Source organism: Erinaceus europaeus, chromosome X, assembly GCF_950295315.1.
Source record: "Erinaceus europaeus chromosome X, mEriEur2.1, whole genome shotgun sequence".
In the NCBI taxonomy this organism is placed as follows: domain Eukaryota; kingdom Metazoa; phylum Chordata; class Mammalia; order Eulipotyphla; family Erinaceidae; genus Erinaceus; species Erinaceus europaeus.
Window position 1 is genome coordinate 91,192,121 of NC_080185.1, and position 23,662 is coordinate 91,215,782.

The 23,662-nt window shown below is 42.7% G+C and overlaps 1 protein-coding gene across 1 annotated transcript in view; it reads right to left on the minus strand.

The window, feature by feature from the left end:
- Positions 1-21,241, minus strand: part of RP2 (RP2 activator of ARL3 GTPase) — a 56,376-nt gene extending 35,135 nt beyond the window's left edge. Inside the window, exon 1 of the mRNA XM_007529630.3 lies at positions 20,897-21,241. Coding sequence (XP_007529692.1) covers positions 20,897-20,998 — 102 coding nt within the window. The 5' untranslated portion in view covers positions 20,999-21,241. The remainder of the gene's footprint in view (positions 1-20,896) is intronic.
- Positions 21,242-23,662: the final 2,421 nt, after the last annotated feature.

Below are 23,662 nucleotides of genomic sequence, written 5' to 3' on the forward strand. Positions count from 1 at the left end.
GTAGGGAGCCGGGGGCTCAAACCGGGATCCTTACACCAGTCCTTGTGCTTTGTGCCACCTGCACTTATCCCACTGTGCTACCGCCCGACTCCCTACCCTCTCAATTTCTAGCTGTCTCTATCCAATAAATAAATAAAGATAAAAAATTAAAAATTAATATAGAAAAAGGAAAAAAAAAGCATACCCATTACACTCCAGGATCTGAGATGTATTTGGAGATCCAACTCTACTGATAAGGGATTCAAAAGCAAAGAGAAACAAATGGGGACTTCATCAGATTTCAACGCTTTTATAAACTGAATGAAACTACTACAAAAACAAAAACAAAAAAGATAACATAGAAAATGAAGGGATATATTTGTGTATCAACTGTCTGACAAAGAGTTGATATTCAAAATATATAGAGAAGCTGGGGCCCTATTCGGGGAGTCCAGAGATTCCCAAACTGACATGATAGGCCTAGACCTCAAATAAATCCCTCTCTCTATTGTTATCGGTCATTCCTATCAGGAACAACACAACAGACCCTTTTTTGTGGGGCCCCATAGGACCTTGCCCTCAACATGGATCAACAATGGTAGAGAATGTTCCATCCTCTGAAGGGAGGCTGAACAATATACTCTATGCTACACCTGAGGAAGACGGGTCCTGATGTTGAGGCAGCTTGGAATGTTCCTAGTTATGACCACATAATATGAGCTCAGATCTACAGGGATGCAGAGGTCACATAGCCTCCTAAGCTAAATATAGGCCCCAGATCACATTAAATCGTTGGGGTTTACAGTCAACAATATTTATACCCTTTTCCCATATTTGGGAGCTACTCTCTTCCCTGACCCAGCTTTCTGGTCCTTCTCCCAGCCATGACATCATCTCCCCAAACAATAACTTGGATCCACCTGCATATCAGATTTCAGGCTCAGACAAAAAACAAAACAAAACAAAAAAACCCACTAGTATAGCTATAGGCCCTTTGAAATATTACTAAAATATGCCTATTAGCTATCTATAAAATGGAGGAACCACCAACACTTCATCTACACTTTTAACAGCCTTTAGGTCCATGATTGGTCAACAATTTGTTTGGTTTTGTATGTTAACTCTCTTTTCAGCCACCAGGTTCCCAGATGCTAGCAGGATGGGACCAAACTTCCCTGGACAGACAACCCCACCAATGTGCCTTGGAGCTCCACTTCCCCAGAGCCCTTCCCCACTAGGGAAAGAGAAAGACAGGCTGGGAGTATGGATCAACCTGTCAATGCCCATGTTCAGCGGGGAAGCAATTACAGAAGCCAGACCTTCTACCTTCTGCATCCTACAATGACCTTGGGTCCATACTCCCAGAGGGTTAAAGAATAGGAAAGCTATCAGAGGAGGGGATGGGATACAGAGTTCTGGTGGCAGGAATTGTGTGAAGTTATACCCTCTTATCCTATGGTTTAGTCAATGTTTCCTTTTTATAAATTAAAAATTAAATTAAAAAACAAAATAGATAGAGAGTGATAGTACAAATCAATAATAAAAAAGCAACCCAAATTAAAAAGTAAGCAAAAAAAAATCAGAATACATTTCCAGATGACCACAAATGAATGAAAACTGCTCCATATTATTTATTACTAGGGCAAAGCATAGCAGAACTACATCACCGTAGGCCTACATAAAAAAGATAGCATGTAAAAATATATCCTATATGCAAGGACCTGGGTTCAAGAATAGGAAAGCTATCAGGGGAGGGGATGGGATATAGAAGTCTGGTGGTGGGAAATGTGCCAAGTTGTACCTCTTATCCTTTGGTTTTGTCATTGTTTCCTTTTTATAAATAAAAAATAAAATAAAAACCCACATAGAATGAGAAAAAAAAAACTTTGGCCAATCCTCTTGGTTTCTCAGCAGCATCTCTTTTCTTTGATTTGCTATTATCAGTGGCACTGTCAGATAAAGATTTTCTTGTAGTACCATCTTTTTCGTTACCAGCATTTTTGAGAATTAAAAAAAAAAAAAAGCTTCAGTAAGTTTTCTTCAGGGTCTCCAGTACTAACAGCATCTGTAAATCCTTTCCACTTCAAGAAATACTCCACCTTCCCATTCACTACATGTCAGTCCAGTACATTTTCCACCACAAATTCTCCAGGCTCAATCACTTCAACTTTTTTACTCTTTCCATTCTATTCCTTTCCTATTTTTTGTGTTGGAGTTTTACTAGAGGCCTTCCCCCCCCCTTTTTTTCTTTTTTCTTTTTTTTTCCCTCCAGGGTTATTGCTGGGCTCGGTGCCTGCACCATGAATCCACCGCTCCTGGAGGCCATTTTCCCCCCTTTTTGTTGCCCTAGTTGTTGCAGCCTCGTTGCGGTTATTATTGCCATCGTTGACGTTGCTTTGTTGTTGGATAGGACAGAGAGAAATGGAGAGAGGAGGGGAAGACAGAGAGAGAGGGGAGAGAAAGATAGACACCTGCAGACCTGCTTCACCGCCTGTGAAGCGACTCCCCTGCAGGTGGGGAGCCGGGGGCTCGAACCGGGATCCTTAAGCCGGTCCCTGCGCTTTGCGCCACGTGCGCTTAACCCACTGCGCCACCGCCCGACTCCCTCTTTTTCTTTTTAGTGATTTAATAATGATCCATAAGATTGTGGGATAAGAGTGCTTTGATTCCATACAATTCACACCACCAGAGTTCTGTATCCTATCTCCTCCATTGAAAGCTTTCCTATTCTTTGTGCTTCTGGAATATGGACCCAGGATCATTATGGGATGCAGAAGGTGGGAGGTCTGGCTTCTGTAGTTGCTTCTCCGCTGGACATGGGTGTTGATAGGTTTATCCATACTCCCAGCCTTTTTCTATCTTTTCCTAGTGGGGCAGGGCTCTGGAGAGGTGAGGTTCCAGGACACATTGGTGAGGTCGTCTGCCCAGGGAAGTCAGGTTGGTGTCATGGTAGCATCTGGAACCTGGTGACTGGAAAGTATTAAGAACTATGGCTCTTACAGCTGGAGGGGTCTGGGGGCACAGAAGTTTGGTGGTGGGAGTGGTGTGGAATTATACCCCTATTATCTTTTATAATCTTGCAAGTCACTATTAAATTACTAATAAAATATCATAAAGAAAGAAATAGAGAAAAAAAAGATACAAAGAAATGGGGGAAAATCACCTTTCTGTGTTTGTCATTGAGGCACTTTGAGTACTTGTAACTTCTGCCAAATTATGACAGTAAGCTTCAGGTTCTTTATGATGGCTTTCTGTTCCAAAGAATTTTCAGGAACAATTGAGAAAATACAACAGAAATCCCAAGTTCCTCCTTTGGAGGCCATACTGGTAGTCCGAATAATTTAGTGGAAGTGTTAAGCTACAACATTAATATCTTTCCATGAAGTAAGGAACTAAAGTGTCCAGAAAAACAACAACAACAACAACAAAAAAAAAAAAACACTTAGGATAGTGAATTACATTGAGCTCATCAGCATTGGCAGTTGTTACTGACTGAAAGTCTGTGTCCTTTTCCCTCCCCAAATTCATGGGGAACCCTTCACTCCCATGGCTGTATTTGCAGACGAGACCTCTGAAGAAGCACAGCTTTCCCTCTGTAGCCAAAAGTAGAATGTTCCTTCTTAGTATGGTTTGGTAGGCTAATTTTGGGATCTGTGAACACTATTACCACTAATTTATATGGAAAAATTTTTGAGTGTTCTCAAGAATAATAACCCCCTCCCAAATAATCTGCCAATTCATATGAAATAGGAATATTCTGTTTTAGGGTATAAAGGGGTGAATCTATAATTAGGGTTAAATTTAAACCATAGGGGTGGGGCTTGATCTGATAGGATTAGTGTTCTTATACAAAGAGACATCAGAGCGTGCAGGGAAGGTCATCTGAGGCTATAGTGAGGAGGCAGCAGTCTGTGAGCTGGGAATGAGGTCTCACCTGAAACCAGCACCTCGAGTACTATGATCGTCAAACCTCCCCTTTCCTGAACTATGTTTCGGCTCATCTTTTGTTGTTTTGTTATGGTTACCAGTCTTTGCTCGAGCTGCTCTAATAAAATATCATCAAATGGGAGACCATACACAGGGCAAGTCATGCTCCCTACTCTGTGAGCTCCAGAACCCCACCCACCCACCCCCATTTTCTCCTTTCTATTTTTTTTTCACTTCTCCAGGAATTTTTTTTTCCCAGCAGGGTTACTGCTGAGACTGTGCCAGCACTATGAATCCAAACCCGAAGGCATTTTTTTTTCCTTTTTTTTTTTCTTCTTCTTCTTCTTTTTTAAACTGGATAGGACAGAGAGAATTTGAGAAAGGGGAAGGGAAGATAGGGAGCATAGAGAAGGGAAGAGAACCTGCTTCACCACTCGTGAGCTGTCCCCCCTGGTCCTTATGCATGGTAACGTGTGTATTTCATGTGGTCCACCACCATCGGGGTGACTTTTTATTTTTCAGGTAGAGGCAGAGAAGCAGAGGAAGGAAAGGAGCGAGAGCAAGAGAGGACAATATCAAAGCTTCCTTCAATCAATGTGATGGGGGGCTAGGCTCCAATATGGGTTGAGTATGTGGCAAATTAACGCACTACCCAAGTGGACTACTTACCAATTCCTAGCACCCAATTAAAAAAAAAGTGGCCTGGGAGGTAGCGTAGTGGATAAAGCATTGGACTCTCAAGCATGAGGTCCTGGGTTCAATCCCCGGCAGCACATGTACCAGAGTGATGTCTGGTTCTTTCTGTCTCTCCTCCTACCTTTCTCATGAATAAAGAAATAAAATCTATTAATTGCATGTGGCGCGAAGTGCAAGGACCGGCGTAAGGATCCTGGTTCAAGCCCCAGCTCCCCACCTGCAGGGGAGTCGCTTCACAGGCGGTGAATCAGGTCTGCAGGTGTCTCTCTTTCTCTCTCCCTCTCTGTCTTGCCCTCCTCTCTCCATTTCTCTCTGTCCTGTGCAACAGCAATGACATCAATAGAAATTACAACAATAAAACAACAAGGGCAACAAAAGGGAATAAATAAATATTAAAAAAAGAAATAAAATCTAAAAATAAAATAAACCTTATCCAAACCTCTCTACTTAATCCTCAGACAAATTTGCTTCAAGTGTTTGGATTTGCTATCCATGTCTTAGGCAAAGACAGTTTGACCAGAAATGAACCCCAAATCGATCCCCCAGGAAAATACACACAGAACTTTACCTATTTTAAGGAGTTTCTTGAAATAAACGAAGGCTTAAGGATTTATCTTGCCCGTTGAGTTTAAAGGCCTTTGGTAGAAACAGGCTCCTTTTCCCTATACCTATTCACAGTACTTTGGCTCTTTTTCACTCCCACCATGGGAGATGGTGCCAAGAATAAAAGAGGGGCTGGATGGTGGTGTACCCCATGGAACACACATGTTGCCTCTGAACAAGAGTCCAGGTTCAAGTCGCCAGTCCGGCCCTGCGGGGAGAGCTTCATGAGTGACGAAGCGGTACCACAGGTGACTTTATCTTTCTCCCTCTCTATATAACCCTCCCCCCTCAATTTCTCTCTGTCCTATCAAATAAAAATGAAAGAGACTAAATTAAAGAAAATAAAAAAGAAACACATGTTCTTTTTTCCTACTTTTTTTTTTTGCCTCCAGGGTTGTTGCTGGGGCTCATTCGGTGCCTGCACTGTGAATCCACTGCTCCTGAAGGCCATTTTTCCCCCATTTTGTTGCCCATGTTCTTAAATAGGACAGAGAAAAATCTAGAGAGGAGGGGAAGACAGACAGACACCTGCAGACCTGCTTCATCGCTTGTGAGGTGACCCCCCCCCCTGCAGGTGGGAGTGGGGTGTGGGGGGGCCCTCGAAACCAGGATCCTTATGCTGGTCCTTGTGCTTTGCGCCATGTGTGCTTAAACCCACTGCACTACCACCCAACTCCCTTTTCCCCACTTTAAAATGTAGACTAGGTCATGGTCCTTTTAACCTGCTCATGACCACATGTTCACCCCCTTCCACAGGATCTTCCAAGAGGATGGTGGCTTCAGCTTCAGTTTCCTTTTTTTTTGCCTCCAGGGTTGTCACTGGAGCTCGGTGCCTGCACTACAAATCCACTGCTCCTGGAGGCTATTTTTTCCATTTTGTTGCCCTTGTTGTTATTGTTGTTGGATAGGACGGAGAAAAATGGAGAGAGGAGGGGAAGACAGAGGGAGAGGGGAGAGAAAGATAGACACCAGCAGATCTGCTTCACTGCTTGTGAAGCAACCCCTCTGCAGGTGGGGAGCCAGGGACTCAAACCCAGATCCTTGAGCAGGTCCTTGCACTTTGCACCATGTGCGCTTCTTCTCACTTTCCTTTTATGGCAAGATGAATGAAAAGAGAATATAATCAGGGGACAGAGAGAATGCCAGGGCTGGTATTGAAAGGAGTGCCACCTCCTGTGTAAATTTTTCTTGACTTAAAAAAAAAATTTTTTTTTTATTTATTTATTTTCCCTTTTGTTGCCCTTGTTTTTCATTGTTGTTGTAGTTATTATTGTTGTTATTGATGGCGTCATTGTTAGAACAGAGAGAAATGGAGAGAGGAGGGAAAGACAGAGGGGGGAGAGAAAGACACCTGCAGAGCTGCTTCACCACCTGTGAAGGGACTCCCATGCAGATGGGGAGCCGGGGCTCGAACCGTGATCCTCATGCCGGTCCTTGCGCATTGCGTAATATGCACTTAAACTGCTGCGCTACCGCCCGACTCCCAATTTTCTTAACTTCTTAAGTACAAACAGGTCAACTAGAACAGTGACCTAAGTTAATCTCCCTAAAGATACAATTTTGTTCATGATCAACATCAGAAGTCTCTTCTTTGGGAATGGAATGGAGAAGTGTTGTAATTGTCCAATTCTGTTAACCTTCGCATTTGCTTATTGAAGAGACTCTTTAGAGCCGAAGTTCCTCAGGCCACACCCTCAGGAAAACAAGATTAAGTAAGGTGGGGCTGGGTGGTGGGGCACCTGGCAGAGTGCACACATGTCCATGCTGTAAGATCACAAAGTGTTTCCACTTTTATTTATTTAATGAATAAAGACAGACATTGAGAAGGAAGGGGAAAGTAGGGAGGGAGAGGGAAAGATAAGTGAAAGTGCTACCATTTGTGAAGCTCCCCCTCTGCAGGTAGGGAACACGGGCTTGAACCCAGGTCCTTGCAAATAGGATATATTTTTACATGCTATCTTTTTTATGTAGGCCTATGGTGATATAGTTGTAGTTCTGCTATGCTTTGCCCTAGTAATAAATAATATGGAGCAGTTTTCATTCATTTGTGGTCATCTGGAAATGTATTCTGATTTTTTTTGCTTACTTTTTAATTTGGGTTGCTTTTTTATTATTGATTTGTACTATCACTCTCTATCTATTTTGTTTTTTAATTTAATTTTTAATTTATAAAAAGGAAACATTGACTAAACCATAGGATAAGAGGGTATAACTTCACACAATTCCTGCCACCAGAACTCTGTATCCCATCCCCTCCTCTGATAGCTTTCCTATTCTTTAACCCTCTGGGAGTATGGACCCAAGGTCATTGTAGGATGCAGAAGGTAGAAGGTCTGGCTTCTGTAATTGCTTCCCCGCTGAACATGGGCATTGACAGGTTGATCCATACTCCCAGCCTGTCTTTCTCTTTCCCTAGTGGGGAAGGGCTCTGGGGAAGCGGAGCTCCAAGGCACATTGGTGGGGTTGTCTGTCCAGGGAAGTTTGGTCCCATCCTGCTAGCATCTGGGAACCTGGTGGCTGAAAAGAGAGTTAACATACAAAACCAAACAAATTGTTGACCAATCATGGACCTAAAGGCTGTTAAAAGTGTAGATGAAGTGTTGGTGGTTCCTCCATTTTATAGATAGCTAATAGGCATATTTTAGTAATATTTCAAAGGGCCTATAGCTATACTAGTGGTTTTTTTTGTTTTATTTTGCTTTTTGTCTGAGCCTGAAATCTGATATGCAGGTGGATCCAAGTTATTGTTTGGGGAGATGATGTCATGGCTGGGAGAAGGACCAGAAAGCTGGATCAGGAAAGAGAGTAGCTCCCTAATATGGGAAAGGGGTATAAATATTGTTGACTGTAAACCCTATCAATTTGATGTGACCTGGGGCCCATAATTAGCTTAGGAGCCTATGTGACCTCTGCATCCCTGTAGATCTGAGCTCCCATTCTGTGGTCATGAGTAGGAACATTCCATGCTGCCCCAGTATCGACCCATCTTCCTCAGGTGTAGCATAGAGTATGTTGTCCATTCTCCCCTGAAAGAATAAAAGGTACTAGCGAAAACAGTGGAGAATTCATGTTTCTCATGAAATGAAAAGGTTAAGATCAGGCAGATATGGTGTTGGCAAAAGAGGCAAATATGTTTTCCAACTCTGATAGCATCTCCCCAGACAATACCTTGAGTCCACCTGCATGTTAGCTGTCAGACTCAGGCAAAAACTAGGAAAGTCATGGGCCCCTTAGAATATACCTAAAATAGACCTACCAATTTTTTTCCAAAATGGAGACCCCAAATCTTCATTTGCAATATTCTTGCCTTTAGGTTCATGATTAACAATTTGTTCTGCTTTATAGTTTAATGCTTTTCAGCCACCAATTTGCAAATGTTACCATGATGCCAATCTGACTTCCCTGGGCAGACGGCCCCACCAATGTGTCCTGGAGCCCTGCCTCCCCAGATCCCTGCCCCACTAGGGAAAGAGAGAAACAGACTGGGAGTATGGATCCACCTGCCACCACCCATGTTCAGTGGGGAAGCAATTACAGAAGCCAGACCTTCCACCTTCTGCACCGCATAATGATTCTGGGTCCATACTCCCAGAGGGATAAAGAATGGGAAAGCTTTCAAGGGAGGGGATGGGATATGGAGTTCTGGTGGTGGGAACTGTGTGGAAATGTATCCTTCTTATTGTATGGTCTTGTCAATATTTCCATTTTATAAATAAATAAAAATGTTAAAAAACATAAATAAGAATGAAAGACTTGTAAAACCATTAAAAAAAAGAGGCAAAAATGAAGTGCCCTCAAATTGTAATCGCTTTTTATGAAGACTAACTTGGCATTCTTGTCCAGAAGATGAAGCTCAATAGTTGTATGCTCAATAGTTGTGTGTGTGTGTGTGTGTGTGTGTCTGTCTGTCTGTGTGTAGAAAGAGAGAGAATATATGTGTGTGTGTGTCTTGGTTTTGTGGGGGTGTTTTGTTTATTTTATTAAGTTTAGTGTTTTAAAATAGTATCGGAAGGATTTTGTTTGTTTTCCATCTATGGTACTGGTTACTTTTGAACAAATAAAAACTTTCTGTAGTTGCTTCCTTTATTTAAAAAAAAAGACTCTTCAACAATTTGTTTGGCTTTGTATGTTAACTCTCTTTTCAGCCACCAGGTTGCAGATGCCATCAGGATGCCAGTCAGGCTTCCCTGGACTGAAGACCCCACCAATGTGTCCTGGAGCTCCGCTTCCTCAGAGACCCACCCTACTAGGGAAAGAGAGAGGCAGACTGGGAGTATGGATCGACCTGTCAACGTCCATGTTCAGCAGGGAAGCAGTTACAGAAGCCAGACCTTCTACCTTCTGCAACCCACAAAGACCCTGGGTCCATGCTCCCAGAGGGATAGAGAATGGGAAAGCTATTGGGGAGGGGATGGGATATGGAGATTGGGTGGTGGGAATTGTGTGGAATTGTAACCCCCCATCCTATGATTTTATTAATGTCTCCTTTCTTAAATAAATAAAGAGATATAGAAGAAAGCATTTGAAGACGGTTTGCATTAAACTATTACCAAAACAAAAAAAAAAAAAAGAAAGAAAGAAAGAAAGAAAGAAAGAAAAGAAAAGAAAGAAAGAAAGAAAGAAGCCCAGGATTGGTGAAATCCCATGTGTGAGGCCTTGGGGACATGGAGAAACACACACACACACACATACACACCAATAATAAAAGAAAACTTCATTAGAAAGAAAATAAGCCAGTAAAAATGAGCAAAAGATTTTAATAAACACTTCATCAAAAGAAGAATCTACAGATGGAAATGAGTACATGGGGGAAAAATGTTAACATTAGTCATTAGAGAAATGCAAATTAAACTAAGGCTTAAAAGTTTTTAAAAGGGCCGGGTGGTGGCCCACCTGGTTGAGTGCACATGTTACAATGTGCACGAACCTGGGTTCGAACCCCTGGTCCCCACCTGCAAAGGGAAAGCTTTGTGAGTGGTGAGGCAGGTCTGCAGGTGTCTCTCTGTCTCTTTCCCTCTCTATCCCCCCCTTCCTTCTCAATTTCTGGCTGTTTCTATCCAATAAATAAAAATAAAAAGATAATAAAAAGAAATATAAAAAAAGTTTTTTAAAAAGATTTTTTTACAAAGAGATGGGAGGATCCGTGGATTATTCTGTCCTATGCAAGTCCTAGAGTGGAACTGACACAGGCAAACCCAGCACTCTACCATTGTGCCACCTTCCCAGCTGCTCAAATGGTTAAACAAAATCTTTTAAAAACTGCCCACACCACCTGCTGGTGAGGATGCAGAGCAACTAGGCCTCTCAAGAAATTACTGGTGAGAACACCAAACGGAACAGTCACAAGTTCTTATGAAGTTTAATATGTGACTTCCATTTGACTCAGCAAACCCCACAGCTAGGTATTTTACCCAAGTGAAACGAAAGCTTGAGTTCACTCCAAGCCTGCCTGCAGGGCTGAGAGGTGGCCCAGTGGCACAGCAAGTATCTTACAAATGTGAAGCACTTCTACAGCAAAGAGCAACAAAGACAAAATAAATGGAGCTCCTCGATACCTCCGAGTAAAAAAAGAAAAAGAAAAAGAAATAAATAGATAAATAAATAAATGGAGCTCCATGGACAGTGGAGTGGTCCTTTGAGTTCTCTCTCGTTCTCTCTCTCTCTCTCTCTCCTTTTTGTCTCTATGTCACTCTTTCATAAAATAAAATAAAAAGGGGTCAGGTGGTGGCACATCTGGTTGAGTGCACATATCACATATTACCATGTGGAAGGGCCTAGTGTTCAAGGCCCTGGTCCCCACCTGCAGGAGGGAAGCTTTATGAGTGGTGAAGCAGTGCTGCAGGTCTGTCTGTCTGTCTATGTCTCCCTTTCCCCTTGATTTCTGTCTCTATCCAAATGAATAGATAAACAATTAAGTAAAAATTGTGGAGAGGAGGCAGTTCATCAGCAGAGCACTTTTCTTGCATGCATGAGGTCCTAGGTTCAGTTGCCTGGCACTGCATACAGAAACACCTGTAAAAAAAAATTGTCTCTGACTCCTACCTTCTGCTCCCCACAAATAACTTTGATCCATACTCCCAGTGGGGGAGAAGTGATAGGATGGAGATAAGAGGACTCTGCACTCCAGCTCCATCAGCACCCAGAGAGAGAAGGAAAAGGAGAGGGACATATGGAGGTAGTTATGATGCCATGAGTGGCTTAGAGAGAAAGAGAGGAGTGAATCAGAAAAAGAAGGGGCAACTATGTATAAATGTGGACAGATAGTTGTAGAGAAGATGGTTGGCCCATGTCTAAAACCTTAGGGAAACAGTGGTGGATTGCAGTGGGGAGAGTGAAGATTCGGAACTCTGATGGTGGGAATAGTGTGGATTCAAACCCCTGTCGACGTGTAATTCTGTAATATCAAAATATTTTTTATATTTATTTATTCCCTTTTGTTGCCCTTGTTTTATTGCTGTAGTTATTATTGCTGTTGTTATTGATGTTGTCATTATCAGGTAGGAGAGAGAGAAATGGAGAGAGGAGGGGAAGACAGAGAGGGGGAGAGACAGACACCTGCAGACCTGCTTCACCGCCTGTGAAGCGACCCCCCCTGGGGGTGGGGAGCCAGGGGCTCGAACCAGGATCCTTATGCCAGTCTTGTGCTTTGCGCCACCTGTGCTTAACCCACTGCGCTACCGCCCAATTCCCAATATCAAAATATTTTTAAAATTTTTTAAAAACTGTCTCTGCAAGTTGTATTCATAATCATCAAAACTGGAAGCACAGGTTCTTCAACTAGTGAATGGATAAACTGTGGCACATCCACAGAGTGGAATCGGATTCAGCAAGAGATGGGAGCTCCCGACACATGCAGCAGCATCAATGAGTTTAAAATCTATCATGGAAGAAGACGGACACAAAAGGTTATTGGCTTTGTGACTCTATTTAAAATGAAATAATGAGAGAGGGAGGGAGAAAGAGGCTGCCCACGGACGGCATAGCTGAGCTCTGGCATATGTGGTACCAGGCGTCAAAACTGGGACCTCTGGGATGCGAGCTTTGTGCTCAACCACTGAGCTATCTCCCTGGCTTCTCTGCAACTCCACTTATATGGCATTTTCAAAAAAACAAAAACAAAAACAAAAACTGACAAAATACAGGGATAAAGAGCTGACCAGAGGATGGGTGGGAGTTTACTACAAAGGAGCACTGGCAAATTTGTGGGGGATTGTGGTGACAAGTTACAGAACTGTATGCAATTCTCAAAACTCAAGAGTTCTGTATACCTAAAAAAGATTAAGTTTACTGTATATAAATTACACTTAAAATAAATTACTTAAAACATAAATACTGTTACATTGAAGAGCTCCGTAATGCTGTAGCTACCAGATTATTTTATGAACGAAAATGGCAGCGCTACATAACTAAAGATCCATGATAAATGCCAGCACCTTGATCCTGTTCACACTGCTTTTGAGAGAAGGGGAAGGACTATATATTAGCTCACCATACTGTTAACTAGATCATCACAAAATAGAATGGGAAAACTTCGGGAGTGAAAAGGATTTTCCACCATCTAACCTAATCTTAACCTAATTTCACAATCTATTACCTTCCTTTCTTCACTCAGATTTACCGGAACGATTCTAGAGACGCTTCCACCCCTCAGGAAATGATCCAGGAATTAAAGAACTAGAAGGGATGACAGTAAGTTGAGGGATGGGCAGTTAAATGACTTTGCCAGTGAGGTAGAGTTGTGTGCAGAATACAAATTAAAACCTCTTTTCACTCTATATGTGTTTTCCTTTGTCCAAACCTCTTATGAGTGAGGAAATTGGAACTCCCATACACTACTGTTGGAAACAGGCAGTTCCTCAAAAAATTAAATATAGGGACTAGGCGGTGGCGTACCCAGTTGAGCACACGTTACCATGCTCAAGGACCTGGGTTTGAGCCTCTGGTCCCCACCTGTGGGAAACTTCATAAGCAGTGAAGCCAGTCTGAAGGTCGGTCGGTCGATCTCTCTCTCTCTCTCTCTCTCTCTCTCGTCCTCCTCCTCTTTATCTCCCTCTTTACTCTTACTTTTGCTCTTTCCTATCAGAAGGGAAGAAAGAAAGGAAGGAAAAAAGGGAGGATGCCACCAGGAGCGGTGGATTCATTGTGCAGACACCAAACCTGAGTGATACCCTGGTGGTAATAAAAATAAATAAATAGAAAGAAAATCTTCGAAAACTAGCTTATAGTGATAGTAACATAACCTTATGAGGTCATTAAAAACACTTTGCACCGAACTGTACTTTACAGTGAATAGTATGGTATATCTCAATACAGCTATTTAAATTTTTTTATGTCATCAAATTTATCATTTTATCACATACTGTGTAGCTTTTGTGTCATCTAAGAAATCTTTTTAAATCTGTGGTCATGCAGATTTTCCTTAAAGGTTCTTCACAAAAATTACAAAACTTTATTTAATGAATAAATAAAAAGCTAGTCATTTCCTTAAAAGAAACTTTTCTTTTTAAAGATTTTATTTATTTATAAGAAAGATAGGAGGAGAGAGAAAGAACCAGACATCACTCTGGCACATGTGCTGCTGGGGATCGAACTCGGGACCTCATGCTTGAGAGTCCAAAGCTTTATCACTGCGCCACCTCCTGGACCACAAAAAAAAAATCTTTATGCTGAGGATTTTAAACATGTCAACACCCGCTCCCCTACCCCCCCTCCCAACCAAGTGGTCTGCCCTCCATGGATCTGCGTGAAGACCTAGGATTACCTGAACCAACAGAACATGGCAGAAGCAGAATTACATCACTGAATTGGCTGGTTAGAAAAATCCACAGCGCTTCTGGCAGTCCCTCTAAGAGCACTGGCCCTTGGAACGCAGTCATCATGTTGTGTGGTCTATTTAGAGGGAGCTGCATCTGGCCATCAGCCCCCAGCTGAGTTCCCAGCTGAAAGTCAGCCTCAACTTGCGAGCCAGCTCTGTGATTAAGTCATACAGAGAGCTGGTCTTCCAAGCCCCCAGTCAAGCTGGCCTGGCTGATGCCACACACAACAGAGAGCCAACCTTGCTAAGCCCAACGCAAATTGCAGAGCTGTTAACAAAATAAGTACTTGCCATTAGTGTAAGCCATTAAGTTCTGGCGTGGTTGGGTGCTCAGCAATGAATAACTACAATAACTTACTGTACTTAAAAGGTTAAAAACAGCATCTCCTCCTCCCCCCCCCAACTCAGTGCAGACACTTCTTTCCAGTCGATTGCCATCCAACCTTTGACTGAATGTTCTAATATGGATTCCTTCCTTCCACGAACCAGTAACTTTGAAAATTATGATCTGCCTTATCACACTACAACCGGTTTTGTCCTGCCCAACTTCTGATCCAAGGTTATGCTAAATTCTCCTTACACAGGTGGTCGTTAATATGTAATCTCTCTGCCTCAAGGCAGGCCCACATCTTATTAAATGGTAGAGAAATCTTTAGTGCTGTTCCACTTATAATATAGGAGTCTTACATGAACAGATTGGGTGCTTTACCCAAAGTTACAAAACAGACATTGAATAAAATATAGTTACTTAAATGTTTAGTATTAGGCTTTGGGTTATAATTTTGAGTTGGAAAACATACATATATATTGAATAATTTGCCTAGCCATGGGAGGCGACATACTGACAAGGATAAAGGTATTTCTTTACAAATTCTTGAAACACAGATATCACAATCCCCCCCAAAATTCTCATCTAGGTAATAGCTGTACAGTGGAAAACTGTGGTTTTATTTTTTCCCCCAAAGTCAGTAGCAATAGAAAATGAGTTTCTGGGAGTCGGGCTGTAGCACAGCGGGTTAAGCGCAGGTGGCGCAAAGCACAAGGACCCGCATAAGGATCCCGGTTCGAACCCTGGCTCCCCACCTGCAGGGGAGTCGCTTCACAGGCGGCGAAGCAGGTCTGCAGGTGTCTATCTTTCTCTCCCCCTCTCTGTCTTCCCCTCCTCTCTCCATTTCTCTCTGTCCTATCCAACAACGACAACAACAGTAATAACTACAACAATAAAACAACAAGGGCAACAAAAGGGAATAAATAAAATAAATATTAAAAAAAGAAAAAAAAAGAAAATGAGTTTCTTACACCACTGATTATAGTATATCAATTGCCACAACAGTGAGTCCCCAAACATTCTTTCTAATTGAGACAATCTCTCCTAGCTTCAGTCCCCTTAGACTGACCCAATTATACAATTCAAAATCCAAAACCCAAAGGGTGTTTCTCAATGAAGATATTCTGATTGCACAGCCAAAGGAAAAAATTAAACACCATATTTCCAAGTTGCAAGGAGACTTTGCAGGCAGTGAGTGTGTTTTGCTTTTGACACTTAAAAGTCTTTCAAAATATATATCCATTTAATTGTTAATGAGAGAGTGAGAACCGGAGCATCACTCTGGCATATGCAATGGCAGGAACCAGATGGAGGACCTCATGTATGTCAGTCCAGTGCTGAAGCCACTGTGTCACCCACCTTCCAGGCTACTATACCTAAAGTTTTACATGTGAATGGTAACTGTCTGCTATAATTTTAGAACTTCATATGCTACACTCCATGACTGCACACAAGATTAGACTTTTAACAAAACTATTCTATGAATATACTTAGACCACTTATATTTCATTTTCGTTCCCTGGCTATACTTGCATTCACTCCTTTTCAAGGTAGAATTAAAATATTCTAGCAGCCAACAAGACGATGCTAAACTCATGATCCTAAGTAACATTATAACTGGACTAATAAAAAAATATCTGTGGGGGGGTTGGGCAGTAGCACAGCTGGGTTAAACTGGCTGGGTCAAACGCACATGGTGCAAAGTGCAAGGACCGGCATAAGGATCCCGGTTTGAGCCCCCACCTCTTCACCTGCAGGGAGGTCGCTTCACAATCGGTGAAGCAGGTCTGCAGGTATCTTTTTCTTCTCCTCTCTGTCTTCCCCTCCTCTCTCCATTTCTCTCTGTCCTATCCAACAACAACGGCATCAATAACAACAATAATAACCACAACAATGATAAAAAACAAGGACAACAAAGGGAAAAAAATAGCCTCCAGGAGCAGTGGATTCGTGGTGCAGGCACCATGCCCCAGCGATAACCCTGGAGGCAAAAAAAAATATCGTGTTGGGGCCAGGTGGTGGCACACCTGGTTAAGTGCACAAGGACCTAGGTTCAAGCCCCTGGTCTCCACCTGCAGGGGGAAACCTTCATGAGTGATGAAGCAGGGCTGCTGGTGTCTCTCTCCTTCTCTACCTCCATTTCCCCCCTCTCAATTTATCTCTGTCTCTATCCAGTAATAAACAATAAAGTAAATGAAAAAATTTTTAAATATTTAAAAAAAATATTTGTGTATGTACACACACACACACACACACACACTATTCATACACTAGCCTAAATCAGCCTCATGAGTGATAAGGAACTACAAAGAAATAAGAAATCCTTAAAGTCATCTAAGGGCTAGTAGTAGCCTATTCTAAGTAATGTATTCTACAGTGAATTACTATTAATCCTAAGACTAAATGAAAAATTCCCTAAATTCCCTAAAGAAAAAACAGGGTTGGAAGATAACTCACTCGATAAGGAATGTGCTTTTGCCATGGCCGGCCCAGGTTAAAACCCTGACACCACATGCAAGTAACCGAACTAGGAGTGGGGAGAGGAAGACACTCTGGTGCTATGTGTCTCCTTCCATCCCTGTGTGAGTGTCTCTGTTTGAAATTGGAAGAATAAAAGAGTCAGCCTGTGATTAAGGGACAGGTGTTGGGAGAAAAGAAAAAAAAAGGAGAAAGAAAAAGAGAAAAAGCAGTAGTGGGAAATCTGGGTGACAAAAAGATGATTAACATTAGGGGCAGAAAGAGGAGGCTGAGAAGTCTCAAATATTAAGTTGGTGGGGCAATGAAATGTAATAGCTCACTTGGATGTATAGTGGATTGCCTTTTCATGTGCATGACCTAGGTTCGAACCCAGCCCCCATGGCACTGAAGAGAACTTCAGTACTATGGTCTTTTGTATTCTTTCTCTCTGATTCTGTTTTAATCTTAATAAATAAATAAATAACATATGCAAGATTGTAATTCTCTTTAATAGGATAAAATATCTTAAAGTTGGGTTGCCTTCAGAATATCATGCTCATTTAGCAAGAAAAATGTTGATTAGTTGAGCTGTTTGAGATTTTTAAAATTTTGTTTATTTATTATTTATTCCCTTTTGTTGCCCTTGTTGTTTTATTGTTGTAGTTATGATTGACGTCATTGTTGTTGGATAGGACAGAGAGAAATGGAGAGAGGAGGGGAAGACAGAGAGGGGGAGAGAAAAATAGACACCTGCAGACCTGCTTCACTGCTTGTGAAGTGACTCCCCTGCAGGTGGGGAGCCAGGGGCTTGAACCGGGATCCTTAGGCCGGCCCTTGGCGCTTTGCGCCATGTGCACTTAACCTGCTGCGCTACCACCTGACTCCCTGATCTGTTCGAGATTTTTTAAAAGATTTTATTTATTTATGGAGAGAGAGAGAGAGAGAGAAAGTACCAGATATTATTGTGGTATGTGCACTGCCAAGGACTGAACTCAGGATTTTATACTTGAGAGCCCAATGCTTTATCCACTGCACCACCTCCTGACCACTTGATCAAGGTTTTTTTTTTTTAATTCCTTATTTTCTGTTCTCATCAGGATTATCATGGAAGACCAAAGAATCCACCACTTCTAGCTGTGTTTTTGTTGTTGTTGTTTGTTTTTGCCATTTTTGCTTTCTTTTATTTGATAAGACAGAGAGAAATTAAAAGAAGGGGAGGTAGGGAGAGCCAAAGAGAGACACCTAAAGCAAGGCTTCACTGCAAGTGGGGAGCTGGAATTTGAACCCCAATCTTTGCACATGGTAATGTGTGCGCCCTACCCAGTGTTCCACCAGCTGGCTTGATTTTTAAGTCTTATTATACCCATAAGTGTGAACTTATTTTCCAAATCCAAAACATTTCTTACGCCCCTACATCTACAGTGCCTAGGAGTGTCCTCTCTAAAACATTACCTGTATGCTTTAAATGCTTTTTTACAGCTGAACTTCAATTTTACACGCGTGTGTGTGGGGGGTGGGGATTATGATGTCAGTGTCTACTGTTTTATACTTCAATCTGTTTACTCCACCAAAGAGCAAAAGGAAAAAAAAAAAACAATCACGGGGCATATCTATTTTTCTAACAGGAAAAAGATGAACATGTGACATTCCAAATAACCCCTACTTTATGATAATAAAGGTCAACATTAAGATGATATATTATGAAGTAATGTGACAGTCAAAGGGCAAGCCTGACTCCAGAAAATAGATTAAATTAAAATAAAAATGCTAAACCTTCTCTATGACAGACTCTTCTAATTTTAAAGTGTCCAGCTAGAGATACTAAGGTGGATGAGATGAATTTCTTTAAAACTGCCCACCAAATAACTTTAAATGAGTGGTGCAAACGTCTTAGATAACACAAAATGCAGTACTTCTATTCCAACAGCAAAAAGCAAACAAACAAACAAACAAAACCACGAACCTGCTGTCACATACAGATAACAGAATTCATAAATGCAACCTGGAAAACAATCTGAGAAAGATGGCTCTGAAGTCGATTAAAGGGTCCACTTTCATTTATTATTTATTTATTTATTTATTTATTTATTTATTTATTGCCATCGGGGTTATCCTTGGGGCTTACTGCCGGCACTCAAATCCACCATTCACGGTGTCCACTTTTTCCTTTTTTTCCCCTTTCGTTTATACTTGTTACGACAGAGAGAAATAGAGAGGGGAGGGGAGTTAGAGAGGGAGAGAGAAAGACAGACAACTCCGGAAGGGGGGGCTTGAACCCGGGTCCTTGCACATGGTACTATGTGCACTTAACCAGGTGTGCCACCGCCCAACCCTTATTTATTTCTAGATAATGACAGAAAGGAAGAGAGGCAGAGAGAGTGAAACATACCAAGCTTACTTCAATGCTGTGAGGGCAAGGTTCGAACCTGGGCCACCCATATACCAAAGACTATGCAAGTGAGCTATTTCACTGGCCCAAGCACTCACTGCCGTCTTATACCTAACTCTTGGAAAAGCAAGTTTATACTAATAAATTCTGCTAGGATTAGAAACCATGCGGGAAGGTCTATGAAATGAAATCATTAATAAGAAGTTTAGGGACCAGGCGGTGGTGAATCCAGTTAAATACACATAATACTAAGCACAAGGATCAGGTCAAGATCAGCGTTTGAGCCCCAGGCTCCTCACTTGTGGGGGGGGGGGGCTGTCACTTCACAAGCGGTGAAGCAGGTCTGGAGGTGTCTATCTTTTTCTCCCTCTCTATCTCAGTTTCTTTCTGTCCTACAAAACAAAAAAGAAAGAAAAGAGGAGAGAGAGAGAAAAAATAAAATCCTATCAAAAAAAGAATAGAGAAAAAAATTACTGTGGGGCCCGCAAAAAAACTCAGTTCAAGAGTGACCCCATCACAGTGAAGGCAGCTTTGCTGCTAAGGTCTATTTCTTTCTGTCTGCCTTTCTGACTCTAAAAAAAAAAAACAAAAAAAACAAAAACTGTGAAGTTGTTATCGATAAAGATACGTTGTCTTGTGCAAGAAATTCACCATTAATAACATAAAAAAAAAACTCTCCTTTTGTTTGGAAGAGGAAAAAGTAAGTCTATGAAAGAATTTACCAAACACAAATGGAGAACTAGTACAAGAAGGAAGCATTGTGAAATTTATGACTAAGTTTATTTTGTGCAAGACAGCAAGACTAGTGGACATTTGTAAAGCTTTTCCACACCTAGATATATACATAAAAAAAGTAAGAAATAAGGGCGCTTTCGTTCATTTAAAGCAAAACGAAGACATTTCCGGGATTATGTTGCTTTATTTTTCACCTTAAAGTCTTACTACGCATTCCAAGATAGATTCGGATTTCATTATTCCGACACTATGGAACCTGGAAGAGGGGAAGCATAGATGTACGTGAAACAGTCCATTTGGAAACTGAGAAAGGTCAGGAGGCACCAAAGAGATCTGTAGGTTGAGGAAGACAAAAGAGGAAGAAAAAAGAAAAAGGAAATGGAAGAGAAAAAAGGAAAGGAAAGGAAAGGAAAGGAAAGGAAAGGAAAGGAAAGGAAAGGAAAGGAAAGGAAAGGAAAGGAAAGGAAAGGAAACCTCGAAGAGATGAGAATTAGTACTATATGTAACTGGAGGACAGCATAAAACCCCGATCAGCGCTGCTGGTGAAATGAGATTTTAGATCAGGACTCTTTCCTTCCTCAGACCCGAGTCCCTCTTCGGACCCGAGGTCCGCGCGAGGCAGGATGTGGATTTAGAAAGCCCCCCACCCCTCTCTGCCGCCTCATAACCCCCCTCCCTCCGTCCATATACCTGGACTGTGACTTCTAAGGCCCCTTCCAATGCTGCACAGTCCTCAGTGAAGTCCTCTGTCCCCAGCGCTTTATTTCACTGCCCCCCACCCCGCCCCCCAAGAGTCATTCTGAACCCTCAAACTTCAAACTACATGAAAGACAACGAAACGGACACGGGGGTGGGGTTGGTCGGATGGAGAGATCGCTCCCCTCCTCCCCAACCTCACCTCGCCCTTGTGGCATCTCAGGGGGCCCTGGAGGGCTGGAGAGCCCAACGGTTAGGGAACTTGGGTTACCTTCTCGCGCTGATCCCAGCTGTACTGCTTTGGCTTTTCCTCCTCGCCTTCAGGCTTCGAGTCCTTCCCCGTCTTCCGCCTCTTGGAGAAGAAGCAACCCATGGTCCCGGCCCCGCGCGGGTGTCTCTGGCCACTACTCTTGGCCGGCCCGTTCGTTCAGACACCTCCTGTAGGAGTGCGGTGAACTCCCAGCACCCAGGGCCTTCGGCGCTCCGGACGCCGCCCCGCGGACTCGCCCTACAGTCCCCAGCTCGGCTTCTCCCGCCAGGCCCAGCACCTTCTTCTTCTTTCTTTTTTTTTTTTTTTTTTTCTCAGTCGCCCTGACGACCCTAGGCAGCCTATAACCGCCCAGCAGCCAGCGAGCCAATCAAGGTCTCGCTAGCTGTCCTGCGCTGCGTGTGGAGAGAGATTGACGTAGGCACGCAGCCAATCAGCGTGTGGCTTCTGTTCCGGGCGTAGACGCAGGCACAGCTGACCCCGCCCCATATCGACCACGCCCCCATCTCGGCTCCGCCCCGCCCTGGGACGCGGTGGAACTCAAGCTGGTGGGAGTCCAGTCTTTTTGGCCTAAATCCCAGTTCTAGGCCAGGGCCCCAGCTACAGCAGTGTTAGGCTTCTGCTTTAAGATGGAAATGGTGAGAGAATGAGAATTCCTGCTCAAGCAAGAAGTGCCCAGATCGCTCCATTTCTTCTTCCTCTCTTCCTGACCCAGTGCCTCCAAGCCAGGAAACTTCTCCAACCTCTTCCCCACCTCCTTGGCCTCTTTGTTATTAAGTGTATGTATCACTTTAAAGTCGAACACGTTCTTAGTAAAATAGTGACTTGTATATTGCCTCTCTTGTGGAACTGTGAGACCAAATGGCCCATCTAAAAGAGCATATACCTTTGGAGCCTTGGGCCTGGTGTAACATTATATTAGGTGCTCAATAAAATGGTCATCAGATGAATGAATGAATGTTTACAACCTAGTGAAGAAAGCATGTATAACCCTTTCCACATTCCTGTGCGTGTGTGTGTGTGTGTGTTAAGTGGATTTTCCCCATGGAGTTTCTAGCCTAGTTGAAAAATAAGCATTTCCATATCAACACTCAGATAGGTTATAAGTAAATGGTACAGGAATTGTCTATATATATATATTTTTTTTAAATTTATTTTATATTTATTTATTTTCCCTTTTGTTGCCCTTGTTGTTTAACGCTGTTGTAGTTATTGATGTCATTGTTGTTGGATAGGACAGAGAGAAATGGAGAGAGGAAGGGAAGACAGAGAGGGGGAGAGAAAAATAGACACCTGCAAACCTGCTTCACCACCTGTAAAGCGACTTCCCTGCAGGTAGGGAGCCAGGGGCTTGAACCGTGATCCTTATTCCGGTCCCTGCGCTTTGCACCACGTGCAGTTAACCCGCTGCGCCACCGCCCGACTCCCTAAATATATATTTAAAAAAAAAAACACATTTGTTATATTTCAGTTGACTTGTACTACAACAGACATCTATGTATTATTTATGGAATGGGAAAGATAAATTGTTTTAATCCTCTCAGGATTAAACATTAACATTTTTAAGTAACTATTAAGAGCACTCAGTAAAATGCACACATTACCATGCCCAAGGACTTGGGTTCAAGCTCCTTGTCCCCACCTGCAGGGGAAAGCTTCATAGGTGGTGGAGCAGTGCTGCAGGTCTCTTTCTCTCTCTCTCTCCCTCTCCCTCTCCCTCTCCCTCTCCCTCTCCCTCTCCCTCTCCCTCTCCCTCTCCCTCTCCCTCTCCCTCTCCCTCTCTTTCTCTTTCCCTCCCTCCCTCCCTCCCTCCCTCCCTCCCTCCCTCCCTCCCTCCCTCCCTCCCTCTGTGTCTCCCTAGTTCTCTGTCTCTATCAAATAAAAGAAAGAAAAAAAAAAGAAAAAGAAATGGCTGCTAGGAGTAGTGAATTTGTAGTGCAAAACTAAGTTCCAGCAATAACCCTGCTGGCAAAGAGGAAAAAAAAAAAAGCCGTGAGTCCGGCGGTAGCGCAGTGGGTTAAGCGCATGTGGTGCAAAGCGCAAGGACCAGCATAAGGATCCTGGCTCCAGCCCCCAGCTCCCCACCTACAGGGGAGTCGCTTCACAAGCGGTGAAGCAGGTCTGCAGGTGTCTATCTTTCTCTCCCCCTTTCTGTCTTCCCCTCCTCTCTATTTCTCTGTCCTATCCAACAACAACGACATCAGTAATAACTACAACAATAAAACAAGGGCAACAAAAGGAAATAAATAAATATATTTTTAAAAGCCACTAGATTCATATCACTTTTGGTTCAAATTTTTTCTTTTTTCTTTCTCACATTTATCCATGTCCACTATATATAGGCCTCTGACGTAACCTGAACATGCAAAATGTTCCGCTTTTCATTTCCTGTTCTTTACTGCACAATCAGGAAGGGGAAAAGAAAGTGCATGCAGTCAAGTGTTAGAAATGACTGCAGATTTAAGTTCCAGAATTTAGGTGCTAGTCTTGACCCACTGTACACTTTCTTTTTCCTTTTTTTCCCCCCTTTGGAGTGAGATGATAGGTCTAAATGAGGATGATTTGCAAAAGACTCTTGGGTTTTTAATATTCATAGAATGTTACAATCATGACCATCATGGAGGGTAGTGGAAGAAATAGAGGTTCACAGAGGTGAAGTGACTAACCCGTTGTCGCAATGAGAGTGCTTGAGCAGGAGCTAGAAAAACCCAGGGCCTATGTTGTCCACTGCTCCCTCCAGCATTAAACATGCCCCTCTCTGCTTCATCT